This window comes from Macaca fascicularis, chromosome 13 (assembly GCF_037993035.2).
Source record: "Macaca fascicularis isolate 582-1 chromosome 13, T2T-MFA8v1.1".
Lineage (NCBI taxonomy): Eukaryota > Metazoa > Chordata > Mammalia > Primates > Cercopithecidae > Macaca > Macaca fascicularis.
Window position 1 is genome coordinate 18,141,718 of NC_088387.1, and position 20,129 is coordinate 18,161,846.

The 20,129-nt window shown below is 45.8% G+C and overlaps 1 protein-coding gene across 13 annotated transcripts in view; it reads left to right on the forward strand.

Annotated features, from left to right (window-relative positions):
- The first annotated feature begins 652 nt into the window (after positions 1 to 652).
- Positions 653 to 20,129, forward strand: part of BCL2L11 (BCL2 like 11) — a 46,828-nt gene continuing 27,351 nt past the window's right edge. For 3 of the 13 annotated variants that reach the window (XR_012422043.1, XM_074011247.1, XM_074011249.1), the window contains exons 1-2: positions 653 to 897; positions 3,451 to 3,857. Coding sequence is in view for 8 of the 13 variants with exons in the window: in XM_074011247.1 (XP_073867348.1) it covers positions 3,464 to 3,857 (394 nt within the window). In the remaining 5 variants the exon portion in view is untranslated. Of the gene's footprint in view, positions 898 to 2,336; positions 2,642 to 3,450; positions 3,858 to 20,129 lie in introns of those variants that run through there. The other 10 variants (XR_001484356.3, XM_015433383.3, XM_065526797.1 and 7 more) reach the window with 5 other exon arrangements.

A 20,129-nucleotide genomic window follows, 5' to 3' on the forward strand; every position in this document is an offset into this window, starting at 1 on the left:
CTCTTAGGGAGACTGGGCGCGGAAGAAAAGCTGGAGAGCCCCTGCGGGGTGGCAGGAGGGGCGTGCCTGAGTCCCGCGAGAGGCTGGGGCGAGGAAGATGCGCAGCCAGCTGATCCGCGTCCCGCCCGGCGCCAGGGACCCTCAGAGCGAGGCGAGCTCAAAGACCTCGCCCCGCGCCTTCCCGACGACCGACCCAGTCCCCGCGCCTGCCCCAGAGCGGCTTAGAAACTCAGGGCACAGTGAGGGCGCAGGGCACCTCCTGAGACTTTCCACAGCGGGCCCGGCCAGCGGAGGCTGTGACCGGAGCGCCCCCTCTGTGCCGCGCACGCCGCGGCCGCCACAGGGTTGGGGGAGGTGAGCGGGAGGCCAGGGTACACTTCGGGGTGGGGGATGGGCGCGCACATGGCCGCCAGCAGGCAGAGTCACTCCGGTAAACACGCCAGGGACGGCGGCGCGCGCGGGAGGCAACCCAACGGGGCCACCCCCGCCTTTACCTGTCCGAGCCTGCACGCGCCGGCGGCCTAGGCGCCGAGGAGGCGGAGCTTGCCAGCCCGCGCGCCGGGGCGGGACCTAGCGGGGGCGGGGTCCGCAGTGATTGGGCGCAGGAGCGGGGCCGCCAGCCAGAGCTGGGCTGCAAGGCAGCGCAGGTTTCACTTCGCTCTGCGCCGCCGCCGGGTCTGCAGTTTGTTGGAGGTCTGCGACCAGCCCGCTGCCGCCGCCGCCGCCGCCACTGCCACCAGTCGATTCTTGCAGTCACCCTGCGAACCCTGCCACACTGCGATCGCATCATCGGGGTATTCGGTTTGCTGAGTTCCCGCCGCCACCGCCTCGGCGCCCTTCCCTTGGCCCTTGTTCCCCCAAATGTCTAACTCTGACTCTCGGACTGAAAAACGCAAGGTAAATACCTCCAAATCCCGCGGTGCGGGCCTGGCACCGATGTAAGACTAGCGCTGGAGCCCGAACGCCACCACCTACTGCCCGCTTCCCGTGCACGTGCGAGCGGAGACGCTAGCATCGGCCCGGCTTGTCGCCGGCGGGAGGTGGGGATCCATGTGGGTCGGGTTCCCTCGGGCAGGTTCTCTTTAGAGAAAGGTCGTTCGCGCGGAGCCTGCGGGCTCTTGGCCAAGTGCGGCTTGGGCCGGGATGCTTCGCGCGGGCCTGGTGAAGGGTCGCACGTCCGGGGAGGAGGAGAGGCAGCGCGTGCTTTTCGGCACCGGCCTGGGAGCTGAGGACCGGCTCAGTACCCGACTTTGCGCCCAGCCGGAAAGTCTCGCCGCCGGCTCCGGCGCCCCAACGGTAGCGGCCGCGCAGTGAGAGCGTGTTTCGCGTCTTGGTTTTTTTGGGCGCGCGGGCCTGTTGCGGAGGATTTGCGGAACTGCGGTGGTGATTTAACTGACGAGACAGGGCTTTTCCTTTTACTCATTCAGGCCAAGGTTTCGGGGCCGCTGTTGCATTCGCTTTCTCAAGCGTACCTGGGGCCCCTGCTTGCTCTGCAGGAGTCTTGCGGACAGTGCCATCCACACGATCCACTGACAGCGAGAGATCTAGGTCCTCCCCTGACCACCTGGACCGCGCAGGGGGCTAGCCGCGGCCAGCAGAACCTGCGCGGTCCCTGGGGCCAGGCTATCTTAGCGGCTCACGCGTGCCCGAGCACACCCGACCCGGTTCGTGGTGCAGGCTAGCGGCGCCGTGCCCTCTGGGACCTGTTGCCCCAGGGTTGGCGCTGCTGGTGGAGGGCCCGACGGACGCCAGGGCGGAGGATGTGGATTTACTCGATGGTCGCGGACGTGCGCGTCCGTGGCCAGGGGTGGCTCTTCGGCTTTGACTCGTGTCTGCGGCGCACCAGGAGAAAGAGAGAGGAAGTTGTTGGAGGAGAATAATTGCCGCAGTCAGGGCGGTGACGGCCGTTGGGGTCTGCCCCCGACGGGCCAAAACAAGGACAAGTGGCGAGAAGGACTGGGCCTGGCGATGGCCCTGCGGGTCCGGGCGCGGCGCAAGCCCTGCTTTGTCTCCAGGTGACTGGCTGTCCAGTGCGGCGTGAGCTGCTAAGGCTTGTGTCTGGAAGGAGCACAGGGATGGGCAAAGTAGTCGGGCCAGCCGGTCCCCAAATCCTCCGGCGAAGCTGCCGCCGCCGCCACGACCACTGCCCAAGCTGCGCTCGGAGGCGAGTTTGTCAACAATCGCCTCGCCTTTGGCGGCCTGACCCGTAGGCGCCGCCCCCACCGCGGCTGCCGATTGGCTGCGGCGCGGAGCGACCGCGCGCGGACCAATTGGGAGCGCGGGCACCCGGCGCCAGCGGCGCGGGGAGGTCGGCGGTGCCGGCGGCGGCGGCGGGCGCAGAGCGCAAGGGGAGGAGCGGGAGGAGGCGGAGGATGTTCCCGGCGGCTGCGGCCGGGGCAGCGCGGGCCAGAGGCGCGGCGTGCGGAACCCTCGGCTGCCCGGCGGAGTGCGGCGGCGGGCTGGCGGGAAGGCGCGGGCTGTGCGCTGCGCCGGGTACTCTGAACCCAAGTCCAGAGCTTTGTTTCCTGCGCTGCCTTCGTGGTGACGGTCAGGGGGCGCCGGGTCGGCGAAGAGCGCGGGCCAGACGCCCCGGGGCCCGGGCGCGGGCCCGGACGCTACGCTCTGAAGGGAAGGCGCGGACGTGAGTTTCGGCTTGATTGCCTTCTGAGGGGAGGGTCTGTGGGATGAAGGGGGTGCGCACCGGTGTCGCCTAGGCTGCGGACCTAGTTGGAGACTTTGCAGGGGTTGGCTTCTTCCCCCCCCCCCCCCAATTAGGGGTGTGCACCTAACGGTGCCGCTGCACCTCAGAGAAGTTCTGTCTGGTTCGGTGCGGCGCGCCGTACGGGAGCGGGAGGGAGGAACCGCGGGAGGGAGGGACCACGGGCGGAGAGAGCGCCAGAGCCGGGCCGAGCCGCGCTGGAGTTACAAACTCTATTGTGACGCACTTACTACGACTGACGGCCGCTGCCAAACCTTCCCCAGACTTGCTGCCCTCAGCATTTTCGGCAAACAATGGGGCCGGAGCAGGGAACGCGGCCAGCCGCCTGCAATCGCTGCGTCTGCGCCCGCTCCTATGCTCCAGCGTCCTACCTAACGCCGGGAAGTCAGAGCCGCTGGGAGTTTCTGACTTATCCAAGTCCGTCCTGGGCAAAGAGCACACGCGAATAGACTTCAGATTAACTACTTTTCTGGAAACGCGCGTGTGTGTGCACCAGTTCCGCAAGCTGTTGACATTGTTACTGTATTTTGTTTGGGGGTACGAAGTTTAATCCCACCTTCTACCAAAAAAAAATTATACCTTTATTATTTTAGGTGCAATTTTTTTATTTGGGAGATTGTCGGAAAAGTATAGAACATAAAGTATTTGGGATTAACCCTAAGAGCTGATTTATTCTTTTTTTTTTTTTTTTTTTTTGCTTAAAATAATCTTAGTTTTTGTTTTACTTGCAGAAAAAAAGACCAAATGGCAAAGCAACCTTCTGATGTAAGTTCTGAGTGTGACCGAGAAGGTAGACAATTGCAGCCTGCGGAGAGGCCTCCCCAGCTCAGACCTGGGGCCCCTACCTCCCTACAGACAGAGCCACAAGGTAATCCCGAAGGCAATCACGGAGGTGAAGGGGACAGCTGCCCCCACGGCAGCCCTCAGGGCCCGCTGGCCCCACCGGCCAGCCCTGGCCCTTTTGCTACCAGATCCCCGCTTTTCATCTTTATGAGAAGATCCTCCCTGCTGTCTCGATCCTCCAGTGGGTATTTCTCTTTTGACACAGACAGGAGCCCAGCACCCATGAGTTGTGACAAATCAACACAAACCCCAAGTCCTCCTTGCCAGGCCTTCAACCACTATCTCAGTGCAATGGGTAAGCAATGCCTGGGTAAGAGGCAGTTGACGTGTGGATGGTTGAATCTGCTTGAAGACTGTGTGTGGCATTTTAAATCCCCTTTTAAAATCCCATAACTGATTTATTCTACGTTTTGATCGGAATGGAGGATGTGTCAAACTATCAACCAACTTTTTTTGAGACGCGTCTTGCTCTGTCGCCCAGGCTGGAGTGCAGTAGTGCAATCTCAGCTCACTGCAACCTCCACCTCCCGGGTTCAAGCAATTCTCTTGCCTCAGTCTCCCGAGTAGCTGGGACTACAGGCGCGTGCCACCACGCCCAGCTAATTTTTTGTATTTTTGGCAGAGATGGGGTTTCACTGTGTTAGCCATGATAGTCTCAATCTCCTGACCTTGTAATCTGTCTGTCTCAGCCTCCCAAAGTGCTGGGATTACAGACGTGAGCCACCACGCATGGCCCAAGCCAACATTTTTACAAAGTTACTAACTTTTGTGGCAGTGATGAGTTGAGGTCCAAACATTAGCTCTCAGGTCTGCCTTCATTAAGCAAAAGTGTGTTACCACGACATGTTTTAACCACCAGGCTTTACATAGTAATGACATTTTGCTTGAAAGGGAACTCATCGTTTACAGAAAATAGCTTAATAATCAAAAGTGTAAAGAAAGATGACAATCATTTTTGAAAACGGCACTTTTAAAAAAATGAACGAGTTCGTGAAAGCAGTACCAACATAGAACCATGAAAATGGTTTGTTTTCTGCTTAAATTCCTCTGTACACTTCTTGCTCAGAGGGTTTGGACATAGTGCTAATCAGATTAGGTTGTCGGTTTTTATTTCAGGGATTAAAGGCAGTTGTAGGGTTTGAACCAAGAGTGGCTAACATAAATACCACAGAGGCCCGCAGCAAAATCATGGAAGGAACTGAGCTGGTGGAGACTGGTGAATTGGAGAGTATTTGCCCCTTCTATGTTTGGGCCACGCCTAATTGTGGCTGTGAGGACATGTGGTCTCAGGGTGGGTTTTTCCTATATTGCAAGATAACCCAGGAATGCAAAATTGATGCCAGATACCCTGTTTCAACATTGACAGCTAATTTAGATTTTGAAAACATTGTACAAGCTGAAAAGAAACATCTGCAGACTTGATGTGGCCCTTGAACCTCCAGCATGTGACTTTGGGTGCATACTTTGGGTAACCCTCGTGAGGGTCTGAGTCTGTGTTGATCAACTTGCTGTTGCCCACCAATGGAAAAGGTTCATGTCTTGATCAGGAGTCAATCACATTGACCATTCGTCGAGATTAGCTTGCCATTCATGAGCAAGATAGAAGTAAGTCGGTAAAGTTATCAATTAGGAAATCCAGTACAGAGTCTATTATTGTACTTCATGATGAAGGCTAACTTAACAAACCCATCAAAGTAGACACTGGAACAAAATGACATTTCTAAATACCATCTAGCTCTGTTTTCATAGGCTTCAGTGAGGTAAATCGGGCAGGTGTTTGCCCACGTTACAGAATTGGAAAGAACCTCAGAGTGGTGGTCACTTGTCAGAGGTTGGGCACACCTGTGAAGTGGTGGGCAGAAATGACAAACATCCCAGCAGCTACACATGTTGGCTGCACATCTCCTGCCAAATGCCAGGAGGTACTTTTTTAGGGCCCCTCCTTAGGGAAAGGAGCTGGAAGTTTTATTATTGCTGTTACTACTACTCGTGAACTCATTTCGGCCTTAGAAGTTCTTGGTGCTTATAGTTTTTGTTCTACTCATGAAAATGCTCCCCCATATATGTGATCATTCTTGCTTACTATAACATCCTTGCTTACTAAATGAGTTAAAAAAGGCTTTATGGTGTGTATCCTGAAACACATGTACTTTAAAGACCTTCTGGAAGCTATTAGCTTTTCACACTTTCACAACAAAAGCTTCACACTTGTGGTTCTTGAGCTATTTTCTCTAACCAGGTCCCTTTCAAGCAAAATGCATACATTGGTCTCTGTAGATGGTAGGTTAATGCATGGAAATAGTTTCTCCTTCCCTGGAACTGGGAATAGTGGGTGAGATAGTATATTTTTTAATGTAAAGACAGGCATGAATGCTTTTTTTGGTGATAAATACTATTTTACAAGCTAATTATAAGTTAAGCACTGTTACTTGAGATGAAAGATATAGGGCTTCAAAGATCATAATCTAAATAATTATGCACAGTTAATGGTTATACCTGTGAAGTAAAGTAGTGGATCCTGAGGTATAATTTTATAGTACTAGCTACATTTCAGTAGATGGTGTGATGGAGTTTAATGCATAGGATTAACTGAGAAGTTACAAGGAGTTTGGTTTAAAGTTAATGTCCCGAGGTAAATTTTCAGTGTTAAGTTTTTGGGAGATTTGTTTTGGAAGAGGATGAGTTGTGGTTGGGGGAGGAAAGAACTTAGCCAGATGTGAGTTTCTTAAATTGAAGCATAAAATTTACAATTTGTGTAGTCCATAATTTTCTGTGGACATTCTACAGTCTTAGTTCATGCCTGAAGACCACTGAAATAATGCTGAGTTCATAAGTGGTTCTCTTGACATTGTTTAGTATTCTTTACTCAACCCTATCCATGAAGTTCTTCAATGAAGCTTTTGATAATTTATCGCAAAATACATTTTTCACAAAGAAGTCATTATGATTGGTTTGAACTAGTGGAACACAAATGTGAGGTTAAAAAGAGGTTCGCCTTAGCCAGGGGCTCCTTTAGCCACAAAGCAGTTTTTTGCTCAGCAACTTGGGTTAGACATCAGTGTGTCTTGAAGTTTTGATTTTGCATCTTTGTTCTAATGAGAAAGTAAAGTCCTGTGAGGAATGTATAGTAATTACGTGTATTAATACTATTTTCATATTTTCCTTTATGTCTCTGATTTTTCTGAAGACAGATTCAAGGAATCAAGGAATATATTTATCTGTTGGGCAACAGATGCAGTTTTTTCACTTTTCCTCAATTTTAGTCTCCTTACACTCTGGGAGGATTAACTTGAGAAATGATACCTTAGTGAATAACTGATTATTTTTATCAAAATCACTCACATGTGTCGGTTTACTGAGTGCCTTTTTGGATGAGTGTTTTATGCCATATGTGTTTTTAATGCAAATTAAAGCGTAGTCAGTGCACTAAAGTGTAGTCGGTACGATTGAAAATAAGAGTTGAGAAAAGTTAGGATATGGAGGAATGCTCCCTAGTGTCATGTTAGTAAATGTCTTCAATTTTATACTTGTTCCCTGGCACATCGGAATTCACAGATGGGAGTTAATGGCTTTCTTCTTCTTTTTTTTTTCCTCAGTGTCTTGTGGGTACTTCTCTTATAGCTGGTAATTGTCTGACCCCTCCTTTAGTTTGTGAGCTCCCTGGGCGGGGAATAATGTCCTGCAGATGCTAGCGAGTGCCTGACAAAGAGGAGAAGCCCAGGAGATGTTGCGGGTCAATCCACCTCTGCCTGTTAGCCTTTCCAAGGAGCAGTTTTTAACTGAGGACAAATAGTTTAAGAAGGCAGGTAGCAAGAAAAAGATCCTGACCTCTGCTCCGCCAAAATGTTTTTAATTACCTGGATCTAGCTGTAAGGATTGCCACATAGTGGTGATAGCTAAGGTCTAGCTCAGCACTGCACAGCAGGGAAGCCACGCACAGCATTAAGCACTTGACATAGGACTAGTCTGAACTGAGTTGTGCTGTCAGTGTTGATACACACTGGATTTTGAGGAAATAAAAAAGAATGCAAAATAGTTTAATTGTTTTCATATGGGTTACATGTTGAAATGGTATTTTAAATATATAGGTTAAATGTAATATAAACTTGTATTGCAGTTAAAAAAACACAAAGCATAAAATTTACCACCTAAACGATTTATTTCTAAGTGTACTGTTCAGTAGTGTTCAGGTCACTCATTTTGTTGTGCAGCCAATCTCCAAAACTTCTTCACCTTGTAAAACAGAAACTCCGTACTCATTAAATAACTCCCCATTTCTCCCTCCCCCCAGCTTCTGACAACCATCATTCTATTTTCTGTTATCAATTTGACAACTTCAGGTACCTTATATCAGTGAAATTTATACAGTATTTGCCCTTCTATAACGGGCTTATTTCACTTAGCATAATGTCGTCAGGGTTTATTTATCTTGCAGAATGTCAGAATTTCCTTCCTTTTTAAGGCTGAAAGTTGTTCCAGTGTGTGTATATCACATATTTCATGGATCCATTCAGTTATCAGGGACACTTGGGTTGCTTCCGCTTTTTGGCTGTTGTGAGTAGTGCTGCTATGAACATAGGTATGCAAATATCTTTTGGGGGTTCTGCTTTGAAGTTTTTTGGATATATACTTGGAAGTGGAATTGCCAGATCATATGGTAATTCTATTTTTAATTTTTGGGGGAACCATCATGCTGTTCTCCATAGAGGCTGTGCCATTTTACATTCCCATCAACAGGGCACAAGGGTTCCAATGTCTCCACATACTCACCAACACTTTTTTTTTTTATTTTAACAGTAGTCATCCTAGAGGATATAGGTGATAGTTCATTGTGGTTTGGATTTATATTTACTGGCTTAGATTTGTATGGCCACCACCACAGTCAAGATACAGAACAACTCAACCACAAGGATTTCTCATGATACCTTTTTATAAGCACAGCCACCTCTCTCCCTCTTCCTTGAGCATCTAGTCATGCTCATCGGTGATTAAATAAAATGTATTTTAATATTGACTTTCTCTGTTTCTTTCTACCTTTTTAAACGTGGCTACTAGAAAAATGCAAAATTCGATCTGTGGCTGGTGTTCTGTATCATCTCAACAGGCTGGCCTCACAGAGAGAGGAGCTGGAGTGTGCAGTGCTGCTCTAGCAAGCAAGACTTGACTTTTCCCACTCAGAGCACATCACTTCCAAGAAGCTTACTCCTTGGGTTATTTGGTTGACCTAAGAGAATGAAAGTGATCAGCCGAATCTTGTGAGCATTTTAAACATTAAATGAGCATCGTAAACAGCGGCATTCTCCAGGCAAATATGGAGTTTTGTTTTACCTCTTTAAACTCCATGGTATATTTGGACTTCAAAAAGTAGATGGTAGAGCACATGCTTCCTCACCACCTCCAGGCTGCCTGGAGCCTCGCAATAGAGGTGTCTTTGAGGGAGTCCCAGCTCTGTTTCTGAAACCCCATAGTCGCTTGTTTGACACCAAGAGAAATAAGGAAACTTTTTAGGTCCTAAGTGGGAAGAGAAAGTGCTAGAAGAGAACGATATTCTGCTTTACCAGTTCCAAACACATTAATTGTTAGTTACCCAATTTTAAATTTGCATCTTAAAACAATTTTTTTTCAGATAATTATAGATTCCCATACATTTATAGGAAATAATGCAAAGAAATCGTATATGCCATTCACCCAGTTTCCTATAGTGGTAACATCTTGCCGAATTATAGTATGCTGTCACAACCAGCAATTTTACATTAACAGAATCCATCTACCGTATTGAGATTTCATCAGTTTCACATGCAGTCCATTTCATGTGTCTGTGAGTGTTTACTTCTATTCAGTTTTATCAAATGTGTAGGTTTGTATGGCCAACACCACAGTCAAGTTACAAAGCAACTCCACCACAAGGATTTCTCATGATACCTTTTTATAGCCACAGCCACCTTTTTGTCTCTTCCTTGCCCCTGATAACCACTCATCTGATCTACATATCTGTACTTTTGTCATTTCAAGGATGCTGTATAAGTATAATCATACTGAATGTAACCTTTTGAGATTGGCTTTTTTCACTCAGCATAATTCCCTTGAAATTAATCAGAGATGTTGCGTAACAATAGTGCCTTGTTTTTTATTGCTGAATAGTATTCCATAGATGATGCACCACAGTTTGCTTAACTATTCACCTGTTGAAGGACACTGTGTTTGCATGTTCTGGCAAGGCCCTGGCACAGCTGGAACTCAGGGAGGATTAGAAGTATTTATTGTACTTTTACTTCTCGTTTTTGTGTGTGTTTGTTTGTTTTTGAGACAGTCTCACTCTGTTGCCCAAGCTGGAGTGCACTGGTACTATCTTGGCTCACTGCAACCTCCAACTCCCAAGTTCAAGCGGTTCTCCTGCCTCAGCCTCCCAAGTAGCTGGGATTACAGGCACGCACCACCACACCCAGCTAATTTTTGTATTTTTAGTAGAGATGGGTTTCGCCACGTTGGCCAGGCTGGTCTCAAACTCCTGACCTCAAGTGATTGGCCCGCCTTGGCCTCCCAAAGTGCTGGGATTACAGGCCTGAGCCACCATGCCTGGGCCTACTTTTAGCATCTGTGTGTTCAGTTTTAGTATATAGAAATACAATTGATTTTTGTGTGTTGGTCTTCTGTTGTGTAGTTTGCTGAACTCCTTAATTCCAAGAGTTTTTCATAGATTTCCTGGGAGATCTGTATAGTTATGTGATCTGCAAATAGGGACAGTTTTATATCTTCTTTCTGATCTGTGTAATTCATTTTCTTGCCCGGTTGCACTAGCTAGAACTTCTAGTGTTTGTGTTGACTGGGAGTGGTGAGAGCAAACGTCCATACCCTGTCCCCAGTCTTAGGGGGAAAGCTTTCTGTTTTTAATCATTAAATATGATGCTAAGTGTAGGTTTTATATGAGTGCTCTTAAAAAGAATGAGAAAGTTTTAACCTGTATTCCCAGAATGCTGAGAGTTTTTGTCATAAATAGATGGTGTTAGGTTTTGTAAAATGTTTCTGTATCCGTTGATGTGAGCCCCTGATGTTAATTTATGTTAACCTGTTGATATGGGGCATTCCATTGATTTGCAACGTTAAGTCTCTCTTGGATGTCTGAGACGAATCCTGCCTGGGCAGGGTCTGTAATTCTTTTCATGCACTGCTGGATTGAATTTGTCGATATTTTGTTTAGAGTATTTGCGCCTAAGTTCTTGAGAGGTGTCTGTTGTTTTAAGACTGTCTGGTTTTTATATCAGGACCTTAGTTAGGAAGGGTTCCCTCTTTTATTTTCAGGAAGAGATTGTGTAAAATTGATATTGATTCTTCTCTCAATGTAGAATTCTGTAGTGAAACCATCTAGGCCAGGATATTTTTTGGGGGGGTGGCAGGAGGCGTTTAGATTATATATTTATTTTTTTCTTAGTTTTTGTAGGACTGTTCAGGTTGTCTGTTTCTTCTCAGTTGAGTTTTGATAGTTTGTAGCTTTTGAGGAATTGGTCCATTTCTTCTAAGTTGTTGAATTTATGAATGTGAAAAGCATTTGTAGTACTCCCATATTTTTAATGGATGCAGGATCTGTTGTGGTAACTCCTGCTTCATTTCTGATACTGGTAATTTGTGTTTTTTTAATCTCTATCAGTCTTTCTAAAAGTTTATCAGTTTTGATTTTTTTTAAACCAGTTTTTTGTTCCACTGGTTTTTCTCTACTTTCTTATTATTAATTTTATTGTTTATTATTTCCTCGTGCTTGCTTTGTGCTAGGTAGGTTCTTTTCCTAGTTTCTTGAGATGGAAACTTGGAATAGTGTTTTGAGACCTTTCCTCCTCTCTTTTCTTCTTACTGTTTTCTCAGAAGGAAACATTTAATACGTATTTACAAACAGAAACACTATCTCGGGCAGCCTCAAGATGAGATGGTAGATCCCTGCATGGTTACCCTCCAGACCCAGGGCTTATGTGCCATAGGGAAAGGGTGTATATGCTTCAGAAGGGATGTATAGGACAGTTGCTTAAGGGCAGGATTTATGGTAAGATAATATGAAACTAAGGACAGGATTGATGGTAAGTACATGCCCGTACACAAGGAACAGTAGATAAAATAGAAATCTTGGAGGCATTCCCAAAACCAGGGTTAATCAGAAGTCAACACAGCAGATTAGCATCCAAGATGGAGTCGTTTGGCCTCCACACTCCAGCCCCCAGTCTGGCTTTTACAGTCTCATGTGCCTTGCTCTCCTGCCATGGTCCCTGAGCCTTTAGTGGGTGTGCTTCACTTTGTATAGCTTTACCAGTAGTGCCTTGGCAATGGAAAAATAGATTGGGCACAGTGGGATTCCAAATGAGGGAGATTCTCAGGCTTTGACTAATCATTTGCAGTCCTCAGAATGCCTTGATTCTGGTTTTCTCGGAAGAAGCAAAACGAGATAAATACTGTTAATATCCACACAAGGATTATAATGAAAAAGAACATGAAAAAAATTAGAACTCAGTTCTTTAGAGACTTGTAGCTAGGAAATAATTCAGGATGCAGTTTGAATTGTAGGCAAGTAATGAAAACTCAAAAATAATGGTTAGGGCTAGAATCTGATAACAGGTATTATAGTTTTCTTTGGAGCATATTTTTTTCTCTCCAGTTTCCCCATTCCTATCAAGGACCAGTTTATTTGCAAAATACATGTTAGTCTCATTATACTTAGCCTGATTATTTGCCTAAAGTGCAGCAAGAAAAGTGATTGGCCATGTAGACTCTTTTTAAGTTGGCTTTGCTGGAATTTTTTCATAAGAAATCTCAGATTGGACTTTTAGAAGCCTCCAGGCAAAGCCAAGCTGAAAATTTGCCACCAAACATTGCTTGTAATACCTACAAATCGGGTGAATTCCGTTCTCCTCGAGGTCCCAAAGTATCTTGAGGTTCCTGGGCCTGTCGGAAAATGACATTCTTTGCTTATCGAAGGTCAGGAACCTTGTAAGGGAGCTGTGTAGACAGGTACCAGGCCTGTCTTTTCAAGGGGCTTTTTATTCTTTAAAGCAGTCTGGTCATATCTGAAAATATTCCATTCAGTTAAAGCCTTGGTAAAACAACCCATGTGTCCAATTGCATATAGAACATACTCTGTACAATTTTAGTTCTTTTAAATGTGTCAAGGTTTGTTTTGTAGCTCAGGATATGGTCTATTTTGGTGACTGTTACAAAAGAAAACAGATTCTTACTGAACTTATGCAAATAACTATATTGCCATAAAATAAGAATACTCATGAGTAGTTTCCAAATTTTGGAGAACTCAGAGAGAAAGGTAAATTTTGCTTACAAAAGTATGCTTTACTCAATTATAAGCTATAAACAACTCAAAAGCAAAATGATTTTCTTCAATTAGAACGGCAGCCTTCCAAACAGCATGCTGTCCATTCACCTTGGAACTGCCATCCACAAACCCAGGGGCCATGTCTCAGGACCAGAGGTGGTGGAGTCTTACCTAACCCTTTCCCTTTTCTAATGTAAGCATTTATTCAGCGCTAGAAGTTTGCTTTTCACCACTACCTAGCTGCATCCCATGTGTTTTGGTATGTTGTGTTTTCATTTTCATTGAGTTCTCTCTATATATTTTTAAATTTCCTTTGAGACCTCCTCTTTGACCCTAGGTTATTTAGAAGTGTGTTTTTTTTTCCCAAATCTGTGGAGACTGTCCTGTTTTCTGTTACTGTTTTCTTTCTGATTCTATTATGGTCAGAGAGCAAATTTATACTATTTCAGTTTTACAAATGTGTCGAGATTTGTTTTATAGCCCAGGATATGGTCTTCTGGTGACTGATCCATGCTGCATGGGTACTTGAAAAAAAATCTGTATTCTGCTGCTGTTGGGTAGAGTGTTCGTTATATATACATCATTCAGATCTTATTGGTTGGTTGTGTTGTTCAGTTCTTGTCTCTCCTTGCTGATTTTACTGTCTTGTTCTGTCAGTTGCTGAGAATGTGGTGCTGAAATCTCCAGCTGTTTCCTTTCAGCTCTATCAGAGTTTGCTTCATGTCTTTTGAGGTGCTGTTGTTTGGAGTTTACACATTTAAAATGTCTTCATGTTGGATCCAGTCTTCTATCATTGCTGTAAAATGTACTTTATTTGGTATTGGTAGCACTTCTGCTTTTTTAACATTAATGTATTAATGTTAACATAGTATTACCTTTTTCCATCCTTTCACTTTCAGTCTGCATGTGTTGTATTTGAGGTAAGTTTTTTATATATGGCATGTCTTTAGATGAACCTGTTTTATCTGGTCTGCCAAATCTGTCTCTTACGTGGTCTAGACCATTTACATTTAACATAAGATATATAAGTCTAAATGCCTTTTTATTATTTGTCTTCTGTTTCCTCTGTTCTTTGTTTCTTTTTTTGTTTTTTAACCTTCCTGTGGGTTATGCAAACATTTTCTAGGATTTCATTTTGATTTGTTTGTGGCGTTTTAAAATATAGTGCTCTGTATCATTTTAGTGGTTGTTCCAGGTATTACAGTGTATGTGTGGAATATATATTCTAAGTCTGCTGGTATCAATGGTCACAGCATTCTATGACGGGAGCTGAAGAATAGAAACCTTACTTTTCTTTAGGCTCGTTTAGCCCCATTTTTCAAATATAATTGTCTAAGTTTCCTCCACGTACATTGAGCACTGAATGAGTTGGTGGTGTGATTTTTGCTTCAATCATCAAATATGATTTAAGAAAGTACTGTTGGTCTACTAATGGTCACTCCCATGTTTCCCCTTCCAATGTTCTTTCCTTTCTGAAATTCTAAGCTTTCTACTTTTGTCATTTCCTTTCCGTTTAGAGAACTTCCTTAGTTATTTAATGATAGGTCTGTTAGTAACAACTCCTCTGAGTTCTCCTTCCAGGAATGTCTTTATTTCCCCTTCAGTCCAGAAGGATATCTTCACTGAAGATAGAATTCGCCGTTGATGTATCTTTCAGTACTTGGAAAACATGCCACTTTCTTCTGGCCTCTATGGTTTTAGATGAGAAATCCCTTGTCATTTGAATTGGTGTTCTCAACTAAGTTGTGTGTCATTCCTGTGTGGCTGCTTTCAAGATTCTTTGTCTTTTATATTAAGAAGTTTAATTGTGATGTGTCTTGTCATGGGTTTCTTTGGGTTTATGCTTTTTGGGGTGCACTCAGCATCTTGAATCTGGAGTTTCATGTTTTATGCCAGGTTTGGGAAGTTTTCAGCCATTATGTCTTCAAATACTTTTCCAGTCCCTTCCTCTCCTTTGGAACTCTGATGATAAGAATGTTAGTGCTTTTGTTAGTCTTGTAAGTCCCTGAGACTGTTCATTTTTTTCCAGTATATTTTCTCTCTCTTCAGATTGAGTAAATTCTATTGATTTTGCCTCATATTCACTGATTTTTAAACTTATGTTTAATTATATTTTTCAATTCTATGATTTCTGCCTGTTTCTACTAGGTAAGTTGGAAGTTCAGATTCCTCCTTGGCCTTGCTGGTACTTTCCAAGCAAAATAGGGGCCCCGGTGCACACTGCTTTATTGTGTCCAGTTGTTGGGGGAGGTGTGTAAGCTTGGCTCCCTCAGCCACTGCTGACACCAGGAAGCAGGGAGACCGTAGAGGGCTGCCTCACACCTTGTTTCTGCAGAGTAGAGGCCAGAACTCAGCTTCCCTCTGCCCCCCCCCACCACCACCAGGGGTGGGGGAGTCGGGTACAACATGCCAACCAGGCCCACTTTCCATTACCTGATTCTCCCTCTTTGATGCTGGGTCGGGGAGTTCTCTTTTGTTCTCTTTAATTAGTCAGATAGGGTGGAGACTCAGTACCCACTGGGTGCCCAGATACCCAAGGCTAGGGCTGGGAGAGCCGGTGGGCCCATGAACCTTGTTTTGCACTGTCTGGTTCAGTGGGTGTATGTAATATCATGTCAACTAACTAATCCCACCTTGTGCCCACACCTTGCTGTTTCGTAGAGGTGGAGGCTTAGCTCACTGCTCACTGCTTAGCCCCACTAATGTTACCCTGGGAGGGGAGTTAGATAACTGTCCTACTAACACTGCTCTGGCAAGGCAGCCGGATCACCTCTGCCTGCTTCTGCCGGGCAGGATCCGGGAGATCAGCCTGCTGACACCATCTGGTGGTGGAATCAGAGCACCCCTTGCGTCCCCTGGGCTGGGGATGGGCTGGAAGATCAACTCCCCACTCTGGCCATGCTGTGCTATGGAGCTGCTGCCAGGGGTGTTGTGGTTTTCCCATTGCTATTTGGCTGGAGTAGGGCAGAAATCATGAAGTGGTTTTCTGTTGTTAGGTCACCCTCTTTTCAGTCCCTTGGCAATGGAGAAGAGGCCTCCCATGGAGCTGTTATCTACGCCTCTTGGAGAGGCCCAGTCGGAGGTTTCTTCTGCAGCATGCTGTCCAGGATACATGGGAGTGAGGAAAATGGCATACTCCCTGTCCGTCATCCCTCAAGTCCTGAGGTCCCCAGCAGCCCGTCCTATTTCCCACTTCAGTTTTCCTGGGCCTGCTCATTGTGTTCTGTCTAGGGTTGTCTGGGGTTCTGTCTCAGGTCTTCAGTTGGGAGAGGAAGGACCTGGGGAGATGGCTTCTCCGCCTTAGTGGAACTAGAGATCTACAGCTTCCTTTAAGTGTTGATGGTGACTATTTGTCTTAGTCCCTTTGAGCTGCTCTGAAGGAATACCTGAGACTGGGTGGCTTATAAACAACAGAAGTTTATTTCTCACAATTCTGGAGGGCGATAAGTCCAAGACGAAAGCAGGTTTGGTGTGTGGGGTGAGGGCCACTTAGACGGCACCTTCGAGCTGTGTCCTCGAGTGATAAAAAGGGTGAGGGTTTCTCTGGGGTCTCTTTTGTGAGATCTCTAATCCCTTTCCAATGGCCCCACCTCCTAACACCCATCACCTTCAAGGTTAGGTTTCAGTGAGAGTTTTGGGGGGATGTAATATTCATACCATAGCAGTATCAATTGGCTCTGACTGCAAAGACTACTCTGAATTTTAGAAGTTACTTCTTTCCCTCTTTCTTTTTACTCTGTATATGGAATAACAGACTTACAACGATGGAAAGAGATTTAGCCGTGATCCAGGCCACCTTTTTCAGATGATAACCATAGTATCTATTGCTGTAACTCTACTGTGTGTGACTCTCGTGGTGTGCCCATAGGGCGTGCTCTGTGCTGCTTTCAAACATCACTCCTGAAAATGTCTGGGTAACCCAAGTCCGATTTTACATGCCTTAGGGGGGACTTCTTACTAAAGATTCTGACTTGTTTTATATTTAGGGTACTTGTGGTAGGTTTAGAGATGTACACCTAATTGCCGGTTGAATGCTGTACATTCTGTTGCCTTGCTGCTTGACCTACTTTAAAACCATTAAATCTGATCATTGGCCCAGTCTCCACATACCCCATGTCTGTGGTCATCCTGCCTGTCACAGGACTCGCTTTGAACCACCACCTCTCCCTACCCGTCTCCACCTCCCACACCAGAATTAAGTTGTCTCCATTCCTTCTTTGTTAGGCCAGCCTCAGTCTCTCAATGTATTCCTCATGTGATGACATTTCTAGCCTAATCCACTTCTGGTCCCTGCTCAGTCAATGGCTGAGACTTGTGGTGGAACATTTGACCTCAGACTGCCTTCCTTCTCTGCAAGTCTCATCACACTGTGGACAGAAGCCAAACACCTGTCCTTGGAGACCTCACAGGCTTGGTCCTGTGCTGGATGTAAGCTCTGTGCCACCCACATCTCTCAGACCCTGCACTGCAGGTACAGAGCAGAATACATAGCATTTCCTTTTTTTTTTTTTTCAGGAAATGCTAGCAGAAACATACATGCAAGGGGGTTCATCACAGCATTGTTTATACAGCCAAACGACTATCCTTGGTCCTATAATGGAAGGGGAGAATCTACATTATTCTGCCCTTTTTTATTTGGCAGACTGGTGCTGTCTTCCTGGTGTTAAGAATAATGGCATAGGGGAAATGCCTGTTTGCCTAAAGTTAAGTTTTAAAAAACTGCAAGATTATTTATGATAGTCTAGTTTAGTATTAAAGAAGTTCATTGGCATGTCAAAAATATAAGAATACATTAAACTGTCACTAGTGGGTATCGTTGTATTCTGGTTACAGGTGGTCTTTTCTCCCTTTTTCTCTCACCCAGGGTGGAATGCGGTGCCATGATCTCAGCTCACTGCACCCTCCACCTCCCAGGTTCAAGTGATTGTCCTGCCTCAGCCTTCCGAGTAGCTGGGATTACAGGCGCCCACCACCACACCCGGCTAATTTTTGTATTTTTAGTAGAGACAGGGTTTCACTATGTTAGCCAGGCTGTTCTCGAACTCGTGACCTCAAGTGATGTGCCCGCCTCGGCCTCCCAAAGTGCTGAGATTATAGGTGTGAGCCACTGCGCCCGGCCACAGGTCGTCTTTTCTGTGTGCCTTTGTGTACGTATGCAGTTGTCATAACTAGTATTATGTTTATAATCAGAACAAATTTAGTAAATAATACTTATTAAAACTTTGGCTCTTTATAATTTTAATCTTTGTCTTTGGTGTTCCCAGCAGCCTGTCACTGGGCATGCGTACCTTGTTTGTGTGATTCATTGTTAACCGTTATGTCTTTTGCATTGGTAAACATTTTGTCCAGGCTGATCAAGCTTTGGTCCCATACCATCACCGAAAGTACTCCGGGTGAACATTTGCCCCCTAATTTACTCTTTTGGGGTCTGCCTTTTTGTTTTTTGCAAAGTGAGTAATCTCTCAGGGAACATCTCCATCGGGCAGGATCATGAGATTCGGTACTGGCAGGTTGCTCTTGGTAGCTGTCTTCCCCACAGGCTGCCCTTGGGTCTGGAGCAGGTTTTGGGTCCAGTCCTGTCCACCCTGCATGGAACCTGGGTGGAGCAGTGAGTCTGTCTGAGCTTCAGCTTCCTCAGCCATCAAGTGAGTTCATAGTGCTCACCTCTGAGGGTCATGGGGAGTTTTTCCATAAGCAAATCGACAGAAGGCGCCTGGTGGAAACTCACACAGCAGTCTTCCCTGCCCCTCAGTGAGCCCTCAGCCCTGGCAGGTTAGTGAGCATGACTGTAATGAAGTGCTCTGTACTGCTTTCCGTGGAAAGGAGTTGTCGTTCCAGGAGTATAGGAAACTTCTAGGGAAGTGAATTCATCTGGAAATGCTACTACAATTCTAATCTCCTGGGTCCCAGAACAAACAAGCAAGCAAAAAAGAACATCTCTTCTAGAAACTGGCCTGGAGGGGTTGGGAAGAGGAGGTCTGAATCACCGCTAACCTGCCAGTGAACCGAACATCACCTGAGAGGAACCTCAGCTTCTTGGGTAAATCATGGAGAGACATCTGGAAACCCGCCGCATCCCAGCTCTCTCTGAATTGGGGCTGAGTTGGGGACACCTGCTGGAGACGGCCCATTTGATTTGGCAGAAACTTGACTATAGTTCAAAATGTGTCTTGAGACGTGAGACATAGACTCAAGTACTTTTTCTTGCAATCCAAACTTAGTACTTTTTCCCAGAATAAGGGGTACATTGGTTGCTCGTTGATTTAACCTTAGGAGTGTTCATTGTGTGAATGAAATCAAGACTTCTACAACTGCTTTTTCCTTCTTTTCCCTGAGGTAATTAAACTCCTTTAGTGAGAAGGCAGTTAAACAGACTATTGGCCATTGATAATCAAAATTTTGGTATTTCTAAGTGAGTGAGTTATGGATCCTTCTTGGTAACCTTTTTTCACACACTATGAGGTAGCAGAAGTAAACAGTCAGTATAAACAACGTTTACCCAGTTTAACCCGTTTGTAAGAGGCCAGGCCTTCGTGGTTTTAAGTATTTGCTTAGAATGAATTTGTTTCCCCCAATGTCCTCTGGGAAACCAAAATGTGCTTTGTATTTTCTCTTCTCTGCCTTGGACCAGATCCACATGATTTGTGAGTAGAGTTGTGGTTTGCGAAGACAGGTGTGGCGAGAAATAGCCCTGAGACAGGGCTGCTGGCATGCAGCTCTCCTGTTCTGCCTTTCTGTGTGGACCACGAGGCAGGAGTGAGGGCTTCCCATGGAGCACGTCTCCCTTTCAGTCACACATCTGCGCTCACAGTCATTGCCAGCCAGTCGACTGCAAGTGCTGTGTCTGCAAACCTTGCAGTGGGGACTTGACGTTGCTTGCAGAGTGAGGAAACCGAACTTGGGGATTTGGACATGAGTCTGGGCTGTGCTTAGTGTTGCAGCCTCAGGTTGAACTTGGGTCTTTGGTGCTGACAGACTGCCCTCTGCACAGTACATAATGCTTGGTTTAGTTTGGACTTCCCTTTCTTAGGAGTGAAATGGTTTTGAAGCTAAAATTAAAAAAAAAAAAAATCATTTCAAGCTGATAAGAGTGTGTGTGTTAAATGGAAACACGTTCAATGTAAGGATTTCAGCTATTTGAATTACCCTAGGGCCTTTTCTCCCCAAAATATATTGTATTACTGGGTCATAACATGCTTCCCATTCCAGTTCCTAAAACATTTTACTATTAGCAATTTATAGAAGACTTAAGGAGTGGTT